Genomic DNA, 12,044 nt, shown 5'->3' with positions numbered 1-12,044 from the left:
AGGATTTACTGTAACAATGTTCGTAGGTTTGTGCTTCTCGGCTCCAGGTCCGACAGAAAGATTCATCCCTAAGGTTAAAATTATGCACAACAGGTGGACTCTTCGATGGACTCTGTTTATTGAAAACCAGGAAGATAAAAAATAAATACATCTGCACCTAAAAGAAAAAAAAAAAAATCAATCTCTGTAGTGAAACTTCACGTACAGCACATTGTGTCTGAAATAAATGAGCTGGGCGATGAACTATAATTACAGGTGACAAAGCATCTTTGTTGGGTCATGAATGGAAGTATACAAATGAGGAAAGCCATTTACAGTGATGAGAGTTTATTGGCATCCTTTCAACCCTTTTCTTTTTCATGTTGTGTTTTTTTTCTTTTAAGTATTTTGCTCAATATAGTAAAAAGTAAAATACCACAGAAGCAATGAATACTGGTCAATTCTGAAGGCATCTGAACAAAAATATAACTCAAGAGTTACAACGTCTGAGATCCTTTTTTTTTTGTTTGTATTTAAAAGATGGCGTCTATCTTAGATTTGTTTTCTACTGAGGGAAACTGAAACAAAGTCTTTATACATGGGAATGCATACTGGTCAGAAACAGATGAGCAAAACAAGAACGACTTGCTCACCAAAGTTATGAGGCTTCAACAAATTCCTCCCCAAATTAATTCAGGAAAAACAATGCACATTTATTTCCAATGCAAATACTATTATTACAAACGCTCGAGTCAATAATATCCCACCACAAGAAGTCCGCCTCAGTATGGTACAATGCCAAATCACAGGCAATTTTATATCTTCAGGTCTTATTCACCAATGTGTCGAATCTTCAGAGTACACATCTTATGTAGAAAACTTTTCTCGCTTTTTTCTTCCTTTATACAGAGTAATAAAAAACAGTTAAGGCAAGATGCATCAAACAGAAATCCGAAGGCCTTGGACCAGCCTCTGAAGGTGTTCTGATTCCACTGATTCTGGATCAGAGGAAGGTGCAGTCAGCGGCTCCCACTCGTTCTCTGTCTCAGGCATCTTACGCTGTGGCGGGAGGGGAAGAGGAGGAGGTGGTGGTGGTGGTGGTGGTGGGAGAGTGGGGCAGGGGTGTCCACTAACACTCCGCCTCCCCTTTGATCCCCCGCTCGGAGTCTGCCAAGATTCTCCTCTTTGGCACTTAGGCTGGAAGACTAAGCTTCTTTCCTTTCAGCACTGAAATGAAATGTAACAGGTTTATGTTTAACACCGCAGACCACATGACAGAATAGCATTTCAAACACCAAAACAAGACTAGGTCAAAACCTAGTATATGCCTGGACCACCTCTGATCAAATCCTGATTTATAACCACGACGTCGTCTGAAATAATCACCAAATACTTAAATGAAAGACAAAGACTGGGCTGTGATTTCAGCTGGATTTACCATCACATGATCTCTCAGAGAGAAAGTTAGAAGAGACAATATCTCTCTTTTTTTTAATTATTTTTTTTGGGCCTTTTATGCCTTTATTGACAGTGCAGTAGAGAGAGACAGGAAATGGGGAGGCAGAGAGAGGGGGAATGACATGCAGCAAGGGGCGTCCGATGCGGGACTCGAACCGGGGCCAACTGCAGCGAGGACTGTTGCCTCTTCACGTGGGGCGGATGCTCAACCAACTGAGCTACCCGACGCCCCTATATCTCTCTTTTTTAAAGTAATTATAGAGAGAGGTAGAGAGAGAGGTAGAGAGAGAGAGGTAGAGAGAGAGAGAAAGAGAGAGAGAGAGAGAGAGAGAGAGAGAGGGGATCACAAGAAGCAAAGAGTCACAGTTTCCTAAACTCTCATTTATCTATCAACATTGATTTACAGTGCATAGATTCGCTCGGCCCCTCCCTGCCCTGCTGTTGCTGGCTCTAACAAACACAGTGACAACAGATCAGTTTGTCATAGTCGGACTGGCGATCAGGACCACTGCCTCGTCATCAGTGGACCATCAAAAAAACTCAAAGTCTTTACCGTCCCTGTCTCTCTCTTCACTGGCCCTCTGTGTGTGCCTGTCATTCAGGGTGCACACAGCGTATCAGAGCAGTTTTCAGGGCTCTGAAGAGGTAAAACTTGAAAAAAAAAAAAGCTATAAAAAATGAAAACATGTTGTTTAGCAGTGATGCTTCTTTCCTGTTTATTTTATTAAACATCTCATGACACCTCAGATTTAACAGGAGCAAAGACCAGCAAAGTTTGTTTGTGTTTGTTTCCATCTTCTACTGAATCTGTCGTACAGCTACAGGAACAATAATCACCTGACAATACTGATTAAAAGGTGTCAAGTATGTACATGAAAAATGTTACTATAGTTGGCAGAAACCTGAAAAAAGTGGTCCAATACCAACATGGTGTGAGGAATGTAACATACCTTATTGGGACATTTCAAGAAAAGGTAAAGAAACCACAGCAGCACTCACCTTTTGTTACATACAAATAGAAGAAATCGCAGTAGAGGATGGTCTGCACCACTCCAGCAACGATGGCGATCATGTCAAAGAATCCCTCAAAGTAGAACCTCCATATCCAGTTGATGAGGTAGACGGCTCTGTAGAGTCCCAGGAAGAACAGGTAGTGGGTGGTGATGGTCTCGGCCTCACCCGTCTTGCTGATCATGAAGAGCTGGGGCAGGATGGCCACCGACTCCAAGTAGATGGAGAAAGTCCACAGGATCTGAGACAGAGAGAAGAAATAACGGAGCGTTTGAGAGACGAGAGAGAACTGATGTGTGTTTGGACTAAAACAAAAACCAGAGACCAGACTTAAGTCAGATATTTGCATAATTGTCCTGGAAACAAAATGAACATTTTACAGCAGAAAGAAATGAGTGTGTACAAGAATCTTGCTCAGTTGATCCACTACAAAAAGCTTCAGGCTCAGGTGAACTAATATCGCCGTCTGTGTTTGTCATGTGTAACAGGTAGGACATGAAATACCCAGTGTAAACAAACAGTGAGAGACAGAATTCAGCCTATACATTGAGTTAGATTGTTCTGTAAGATTCTCAAATCCCCACTCATTCATTTCCTCCTCCAAGGAGGTTATGTTTTCACCTGTGTTTGTCTGTTTGTTTGTTGGTTTGTTTGTTTGTAGCAGGATTATGTAAAAAGCACTGAACTGATTTACACCAAACTTGGTGGAGGGATGGGTCACAGGTCAGGAAAGAACCAATTAAGTTTTGGTGCCAAATGCTCTGTCCCCTTTAGTTTTTAAGCGGGCCTCAGATGTAAAAGATCAGTGAGAGCTTATTTAGACAGGTGTGTTATCAGCTGAGTTTACCACATGTGGACTCCAGTCAAGGTGTAGAAACATCTCAGATATTGAGTATAGATTAATGAGGGTAAACACGAATTTAAATTATTTTAGCAAAAGGCTGCAACTTACCATGTGAGAAAAGTGAAAGGGTCTGAAAACTCTCTGATGCAGTAAACCTGTCAGATGTAACTGATCTGTAGCTCACTGAACCAAATGATTGTGATGATGAGTTCAGAGTTAAGATTATAGGAGGTGAAACAAAGTATGGTCATTATATCTGACCTGAACCAATATAATACACTTCAAATTACAAAACAGAAGTTGGTTATTTACTTTAAACAACATGAATACAACTTATTTTCAAAGACACATTTGCTTATGTGTACATACATGCAGAAAAGTCATACCTAGATATACAAGTTCAATGTAAGGTTTGTAAAGTTATGTTTATGATGCTCGCTGTTTACAGTGAAGAAATGCCAGAAGTGAAAATGAAACTGTGTATGACTGCGGTCTGTGAGAAAAGAGGGACAGGGTGTGTGTGTGTGTGTGTGTGTGTGTGTGTGTGTGTGTGTGTGTGTGTGTGTGTGTGTGTGTGTGTGTGTGGTGTTTCTAACCTCCAGGGGAGAAAAGTCGTGGTTAACCAAGAAAGCCAGACCACCAACAGGGACAACCAGGAACTCCACTCTGAACGTGTCGTGGTTACCATCGTAAGTTGCCTTGAACTTAATGTAGATCAGGTACACAGTGGCATACGCACATCCAATGTAGATGATCTGAAAGATTAGAGCAACACCACAACATAAAGTCAAAACCCACAAGTCACAGTATCTAATGGTCTGACATGAACACACACAAATCTGTTGCATCTTGCTGGACAGTTTCAACCTTCAGCAAACACGGGTGTGTTGGCTCGGTGCACTAGTTAAACCTTCACACTGTGTGTTTAGTGCTCGGAAAACAAAAAAAAGCTTCAGGATATGAAAATGAAGAGCAACGTGTTCATAGTTCACCTTCATGGTGGTGTTGTAGAGAGAGATGAAGGAGGTGAGCAGGTCCAGGTACCGAGTGGTGAACACCAAGGCAAAGAGGACTTGACTCTTTCCAGAAATACCTGTGAAGAGACAGTAGAGGGCATTCAAACACTTCACATCCCAGACATAAGTTTACATCTCAATTTTTAGTTTTTAAAAAGGAGATCTGTCACAGAATGTCAGTCCAGACGGTTTTGATGCTGCAACTCACCTACAGCCGTTAACACAACATTACATCTGGTATATGGTGGTTAACTTCCATTCTATAAGCAAGCAGTAACATCTCCACCCAAACACAGTAAGTCGCAGTTACTCACAGTAAACCACAGATCTCACCCACTAATCCACAACTCTCTTCTACTGTCGAACAACACACACCTGCTCACTTTATCTCTGCGTAAGAGGAAGAAAACGTTTCATTCAATCATTCACCAGTGCTCACTCCCTGCAGCCAGCTCTCTCTCACACACACACACACACATGCAAAGTAGCAAAAATTACAAATATAGTAATCGGAAACTTTAAATTGTGAGCTAATTGCTTTGCAGGAGCGTGTACTGTGACACAGTTACACTGCAGACCTGCAGCTGGCAGTGTGTGTTTGACGGTGGCTGCTCAGTGCTGAAACAGTCTACTCTACATCCCCACCTGCTCTGTTTATCTGGTGTGTTGGCAGGTTTTCCACAGTCACACCCACTGTGTGTGCGACTAGCAAACGGATCAGTAATCACTACTATTTGTAGGCAATCACAGACTAGTGCTGAGGTATTCTGGTATTGACCACTGCAGTCACACATGCAACAGTTTGAAACAGTAAAAATTGAACAAAATTGACCTCTGTGCAGAGCAACCTGGTTTAATCTCAGGTTAACAGCACTAAAGATACAGGTCAGGTGGCTGGCTGTCTTTTGACCTTTGACCACTGACAGAACAGGAAGGCGCAGCAAAGCTTAACATGAAAACACAGCAAAGTTTCATCAGGATAAAGCAGCCTGCGACGTTGCTGTGCAAATGCATAAGCAAAGGCATGCACTCATTCACTGTCTATGAGTCCTCAGCTGCCACGTCAGACAGGTCATCATAGGCTAACGTAATGTATAGGAAGCACCGGGCGGCCAGCGTGAAACTTGCTCGGTTGACCCCCCCCAACAACTGAAAATAACGAGCCCCAGCCCGCTACAGTAAACTCACTAATGCGTTGGCCCTCTGGTCCCCACGTCCCTGCCTACCGTCGGTGCGGGGCCCACGGCACTGACAAGGCTAACTAGTAAGACAGCTGCTGCTAGCTAACACTTCACAGCTACGTCTCCCCGAAAAGAGCATTTATCAAGCTTCACGTCACGTGTTAGTCCCTTTCTTTTACGGCAACAGTGACAATGTCAGAAACGATTTTCTTTACCTGATAACAGAACATTCCGGTGGTATTAGCAAGCTAGCTAACGTTAGCCGAGAGCTGGCTAATGAGCTCAAACAGAGGAAGCTACACAGTACAGAGCCTTTTTCTGATGGTTAAACTGTACATTTACATGACAGGACACATTATGTGCAAAGACCGGGGTCGTGCACACTGTAAGTAAAGGTGTATGACCACTCACCGGCACAAGACCTGGTTTTCCATATTTTTAGCAGCAGGATGATGATGGCTGCTAGGTGAGAGAGATCGCCGGTTAGCCTGAAAATGTTCATGTTTGTTGGAGCTCCGGCAGAAGCAAACCGATGTTTAAGACTCTATAAAGAGCTCCGTTCGTCTCCGGTAGCAATTAATTAACGAGCTAACAGTTCCGAGTGACACAGTGACACTAGAATAGACCGATTCTGGCTTCAGAAGATGGGAAAATGGCGAGTAAAGAGCGACGTGGCTCGGGGATGTGGCCAAGACAACGGTGTCCAATGAGAGACGGGAAACGCTGGAGCGCTCAGCCAATCACAGGAGAGAGACGGCCACTTTACATAAATTATGCTACGCAAATGCTGCCTTCACACTCCGTGGACAGGATACGAAATCAGAGTGTCGTCTTTCATCTCAACCAATTGCCATTTACAGTAAAAGGAAATGAACCAGTAAACCCGGCCCACACTTGGGCCACATGCTTGTTTTGTTCTGGTCCAGTATAAGCCCGGTTCAACGGCCCGAATCTGGCCCACACACAGCATGATGGTCAGATGCTACTTAACATCTGGACCAATTCTGGTGCACAAAGAAAATCTTTCATCTATCAGACAATCCCAGATGATAACAGCCAGAATCTCCTTTTTTCATTTTCTTATGATGTTGTTTTATGGCGGTTGGCAAACAGCTTGTAGGTGCTTTACCGCCACAACAGCCAGAATCTGCCCAGATATGGAAATATATTGGCCATACTTGGGCCAAGGACCCAGGCATATGATGGCCCCGAAGCTTAATTTTGCTAACATAACTAATGTTTTATCACAGAGGCGTATTGCGCAGCAGATAACTGCAAATTTCAGGGAAATCCTTCCAATGTAACTTGACACAAATCCTCCTTGGATATTACTCCTCTAATAAAACACTGTGACGTGAAGTGAATGAAAGTTAAGATAACTAGTACAGAGTACAGATTACATTCACTCAACAACATGGACAAATACAAGCTGGGAAATGCAGAAAACAACATGTAGTGTTTATTCTGGAGTCCATATCATATTCTTTCAATACAAATATTGCATTAATTGTGGCACATTTTTAATTGTCCGATGTGCAGTAAAATTCTAGCTGCACAACACCGATTTAAAGCGAGACCATAAGTTTCAAAAGAAGAAAATAACACAACATTCGTCTCAAAAATAAAAAGTCAAATTCATAAGCAATAAAACACACCTTTTCTTAATTCATTGCACTCAGCGGATTTGCTGCTACAGCCTTTCCTGCTCTGGTATGACGAATAGTTCAAGGTGGCTAATGTTAATGTTAGCAAACTTTATATTGATATTGCTGGGTAACTGACATCACTGCGTCAGTTTGGTGACTTTATGGCTTTCTTTTCTACTTGGGCTGCGGTAACACAATGTTTAGTCCTTCAAGCTGCACTAATCAGTAACAGTTGCACTCCAAATTAATGCTAATGTTGCCCCTTGACTATTATATGTCGAAATATGCAATTGTTTGCAAAGAAGTTGCCATAGAAACTTATGTAGAAAACACTAATTGTGCTGCCCCCCAGTGGCCATAATCAATTAATGCAGCTTTAGACATTATTCTGTAATTGTCACTTGTGGCTTCAGAAACCGCTGTTTAACATAAATTACACAGGTTTGCTTTAAGAAGGCCTCATATTACTTTTGTCATCACTAATATCAAGTTAAAAAAAAAAAGAACCATTTAAACACATGAAACCCGATTCAGGTTGGTTAAATCAAGTGTGTGCATACGTCTGGTACCTTTGCATTAGACACAAAAAATTACAGTACAAATTCAACAAAGCTTCAACCACGATTCTTCCCGACACTATTCCAGAATGATGAAACATTACCAGTAAACACTTCCCACAAATGACAGATTTTACAGAACAAACACCGACAACATGGTGATATGTTTTAGAAGATTTGATCTTCGGTGGCATTTAAATAGGAGGCAAAGTGCCATTCACTTATTTTTTGCTTAAAAGATAGAGGTATCACTGTCACACAAGATGGCTGGTAAATGTAGGAACTACAGTACCTGAGCTTCATGCCTGACTCGCCAATTCTAAACAAGTCAGAAATACTGTGTTTTATGAATGAAGCATATGAAAATTGCACTAAAATCCATCCAGGAGGAACCGACCAAGGTAAGGTTAAAGGTCTCAGTCCCATTGTGGATTTGGTTTTCACTGAGCAGACTCCTCACTACTGTCTGAAGCCTTGAGAACAAAAACTGCATCATCAAGAACATAGTAATCATTATACATGTCCCCCTCACAGAGGTATGGCAATCGGGTCACGGCCTCCACCTCAAACCCCACCCTTCGGAAAACCTCATTGGACAGGTTGGTTACTTGCTCCTCCCACGTCTTTCCTTTTATTTTCAGGTGTTCTGTGGGACGCTGCCATTGTCCGCCTGCAAAAAACCCCCCAAAAAACAGAATGGTTTAATTCTGATCCTACACCAAATATTTAAAAAAAAAATCAGAGTGAATATGAAATTCTAATATGAATCCCAACTGACCGATTTCCACGTACGGCTGGAAGGGAAGCACAGCAGCCAGGATGAGTCTCCCTGTGTTGGGAACCAGCGACCGCTTGATGTCCCGCAGGAGATGCAGAGGATCATCGCAGCGATCCAACAGGTTCAGACAGCTGATCACGTCGTACTGGAAACCAGTCTGCTGCCACTCGTCTATATCCAGCACTCTGAGAGAGAGAGAGAGAGAGAGAGAGAGAGAGAGAGAGAGAGAGAGAGAGAGAGAGAGAGAGAGAGAGAGAGAGAGAGAAAGAGAGAGAGAGAGAGAGAGAGAGAGAGAGAGAGAGAGAGAGAGAGAGAGAGAGAGAGAGAGAGAGAGAGAGAGAGAGAGAGAGAGAGAGAGAGAGACATGAGGTCAGAGTCTTGTGGTAAAATTAAGATCTTCAGATGGTGAGAAGTTACTTTCTAAAAGAGGTAAATTACTAAATTAATACATTTTAATTCTCCCTGTTTTGCAAGTTGCATAAGTTTCTCTTTTATTAAAGAAAACACTGCTTTCATTGACTAATTCCAATTGCTTCTACTTTGCCTTTCAAATCAAAAGCCTTGCGGCAGCTCATCAGGAAGGAAACACACTTGAGGTTTGTTCATGTGTGAAACTATCAGAACTTTCTATTGAACAATTTTCATATTGCTATTGATTATCGCCTGAATATATCACAATTGTTTTATCACCCGGGCCTAGAGATGTATTTATGAAACAGGGGAAATAACAGATAACAACCTAAGGACCTGTTCTCTCCAGATTCTGAATCTGTGCACAGAGCAGGGTGAAACAACACAGACACAGAGAAGCCAACTCACTTGTAATTCCTCCTCTGAAGATGCCATTTCATGGGTAATGACACCTCGGTTGCATAGACTTCTCTGAAATGGGCTCCCATCACCTCTGTGACGCCTCCGTCCCCGGCTCCGAGGTCCAGGAGTCGCTCTGCCCTCCACTCTGTGCCGATCTGGAGCAGCTGCTGGAACTGCTCCTCAGAGAACACAAACATGGATCCACGTCCCAGAAACCTGAGACAGAAAAAAAAACCCATAATTTGAAGATACAGCACTGATGAAACAGAAGCAGAGACGTGTCTATAATACTGACCCATTGATGGAGGTGCGTGAGACCATAGGGCTGAGGACTGTTGATACAAGAGAATGGTAGAGCTGGGTGAACATCCAGCTGGACTTCTCCACACTCCGCTTGAGGAAAGCCTTGGTGCCGGAGTCCAGATGGCTCTGGATGAACAAGGGCTGCACCGACTCTCCGAGCAGGTCAGGACTGCACCGGTACCACTAGTGAGAAAAAATAAAAATAAAAGTAACAATTCAAATTTAAATTTAAGAATGAATAGAAGAAGCTTTGACAGTGGGTTAAATTAATAAATCTATCAGTATCTCAAATAAGTATAATATCAATAAATAGCTCATACAAAAGTCTAAATCAAAGATTATCACAGATGTTCAAATTTCCAAAACTGAAATACATAATGTATGTGTATATGTGAGATGTAAAACTACACTGAGATGGTTTTTGGTTCTTAAAACCACAAATATATCTTCTTAAGGGTCAACACTTCACATAAATAACAGAAGAAAAGGAAAATATGGGACCTTTAAACTACAGCTCCCACCTTTAATCAATAAATGAGTGTTCTTGTTACTTTCAGTTTTTTTTGTGACCTACTGATTATGAATCATTATTTATTTCACACAAATTAGAAATAAAGAATAGAATACCAGCATACAAACATAATAATAATAATAATAATAATAATAATAATAATAATAATAATAATAATAACGGGTGAAAATGGGACACCCCCATATAAGCTTCAAAAGCTTGAGTATGGGCCCAGTCACTGCATGTACAAAATATAATTTCAACCACAAAATACCTAAATCCTAACACTTAAAACACTAAAAGGAATAACTAAATAGTCCAAAACATCCGTCCCACCAGTCTATATATCAAATAAATAGGCAAGATAAACAATCAGCAATAAATGGTGGAGTAAAAAGTAACAGAAAAAACAAATTAATAAAAATTGTTATTTTAAACAGAATTATTAAACAGAATAAAAGCTTGAGGCTACATGCTGATATAACAACCTTTATATATGAACTTCTTTCAGATATTTTTAACATGTTTCAGTGTCTATTGATTCAAGAAGACACTGATGTACAGAAATGCCACAAAGGGCCCAGATAAGCATCGGTATGTTCACTCCTGTTAAATACCATTGTAGATGTTAACAAGTCCAACCTGTCCAGCCTGCCATGGAGAGAACTAACACACACCTCAGTCTAATCTTCAACAGGTAATTAAATGTAGTTAAGTCTCTCAAAACGGACACAAAGCGTGACCAGGTGAGGCTCGATCTACCTGATCGATTATTAATAAACTCATACCTCCTGTGTCTCGGTCGCGGCAGCTTCGCTCTCGCTCACCATGTTCACGAACAGTGAGCGCACGAGCGGACTGCGGACGTACTTCCCGGTCCACATCCTCCTCGCGGACAGCAGGAAGGCGACGTAGCCCAGCACCCACGCTACAAAAAGCAGTGTCCTCAGCTGTAGGTGACACATAACGGACAACAAGTCTGAGCACAGAGGCGGACAGACGGCGGCCGCACTCTGGAGGGAGCGGAACAGACCGGCCGCACTGAGATGTGGTTAATATTAGATGATGGAGAAAGTAATGGCGGCCAATTGTAAAGCGACACGCCGGGACATTTCTCCAGTTTCCAAGAAAACAAACAAACAAACAAACAAACCTGAGGGTGCGGTGGATTTAAGAAAACCAGCTGCTATTTACTCTCCATCTTAATCCCGTGAATCCACTGTCTGTTCATTTGTAACAAAGACACAGTGATCTTTCACCGGTGTGGTACCTGCCCATTATCACAACAAAGACTCCCACCGCATAGTCTGCACTTCCGGAGTCACCGCTAAATGTGTCCCCGGGAACCCCGCGAAAAGAAACAGCTGTGCCGGACATATACTTGATATATAACTGAGAATAAAGGTAGCAGTCATTTAAAAAAAAAAAATATTATCATTTTTATTGACCAAAGGAAATATACAGTAGGTTCATTCACATAAAACAGCAGCACATATGACCTTAACTTAAATGACATAAGTATGATACAAAAGAAGAGTATAAAAAGAATGAAAATGCAAGAAGATATATTTCTTTAAAAATAAATAAATACATACACAAATATAGGGGGAAATGTAATTTAATTTTCCAAAAGCTTATCATTCTTTTTGTTTAATAAGGCGAGAGGCAAAACATGTTGTAATAACATTTGTAGAATATACAGTGTATTCAGTAGCACACCTCCACACCTGTTGACAATACATCTCCCTCAGCTGCTTTCAAAGTGACACCACTCAGAGGTTTGAAGCTTAGACTCTAAACTGCTTCTGGAAAAGAGAAAATGACACAATAAGTCAGCAGCATCATTACTGTATATGTTTAATTTAACATAGTTAAAGTGAGGAGAATGTACCTCGGTGATTTCACACATTAGCAAACGCACTGGATACACAACTTAAGACAATTAAA

General features: G+C 41.5%; 2 protein-coding genes across 3 annotated transcripts; both read right to left on the bottom strand.

The window, feature by feature from the left end:
* Positions 1 to 96: 96 nt before the first annotated feature.
* Positions 97 to 6,158, bottom strand: kdelr2b (KDEL endoplasmic reticulum protein retention receptor 2b). Its single transcript, XM_056365740.1, has 5 exons — positions 5,901 to 6,158; positions 4,285 to 4,385; positions 3,889 to 4,047; positions 2,437 to 2,689; positions 97 to 1,206 (listed from the first exon to the last, which is right to left on the bottom strand). Exons 1-5 carry the CDS (start codon positions 5,989 to 5,991, stop codon positions 1,172 to 1,174), a joined length of 639 nt encoding a protein of 212 aa, XP_056221715.1. The 5' UTR covers positions 5,992 to 6,158; the 3' UTR covers positions 97 to 1,171.
* Positions 6,159 to 6,926: 768 nt separating this feature from the next.
* On the bottom strand, positions 6,927 to 11,412 carry mettl9 (methyltransferase 9, His-X-His N1-histidine). Of its 2 annotated transcripts, XM_056365737.1 has the most exons (6): positions 11,251 to 11,411; positions 10,886 to 11,047; positions 9,579 to 9,769; positions 9,290 to 9,499; positions 8,471 to 8,655; positions 6,927 to 8,362 (listed from the first exon to the last, which is right to left on the bottom strand). In XM_056365737.1, exons 2-6 carry the CDS (start codon positions 10,979 to 10,981, stop codon positions 8,133 to 8,135), a joined length of 912 nt encoding a protein of 303 aa, XP_056221712.1. In that variant the 5' UTR covers positions 10,982 to 11,047; positions 11,251 to 11,411; the 3' UTR covers positions 6,927 to 8,132. The 2 variants fall into 2 exon arrangements, with proteins under 2 accessions (XP_056221712.1, XP_056221711.1); XM_056365736.1 differs by having other exon boundaries at positions 10,886 to 11,412.
* Between the last annotated feature and the right edge of the window lie 632 nt (positions 11,413 to 12,044).

Source organism: Seriola aureovittata, chromosome 21, assembly GCF_021018895.1.
Source record: "Seriola aureovittata isolate HTS-2021-v1 ecotype China chromosome 21, ASM2101889v1, whole genome shotgun sequence".
NCBI lineage: Eukaryota > Metazoa > Chordata > Actinopteri > Carangiformes > Carangidae > Seriola > Seriola aureovittata.
The sequence above is the reverse complement of the archived record's forward strand: the minus strand, read 5'-3'. Positions and strand labels throughout refer to the sequence as shown.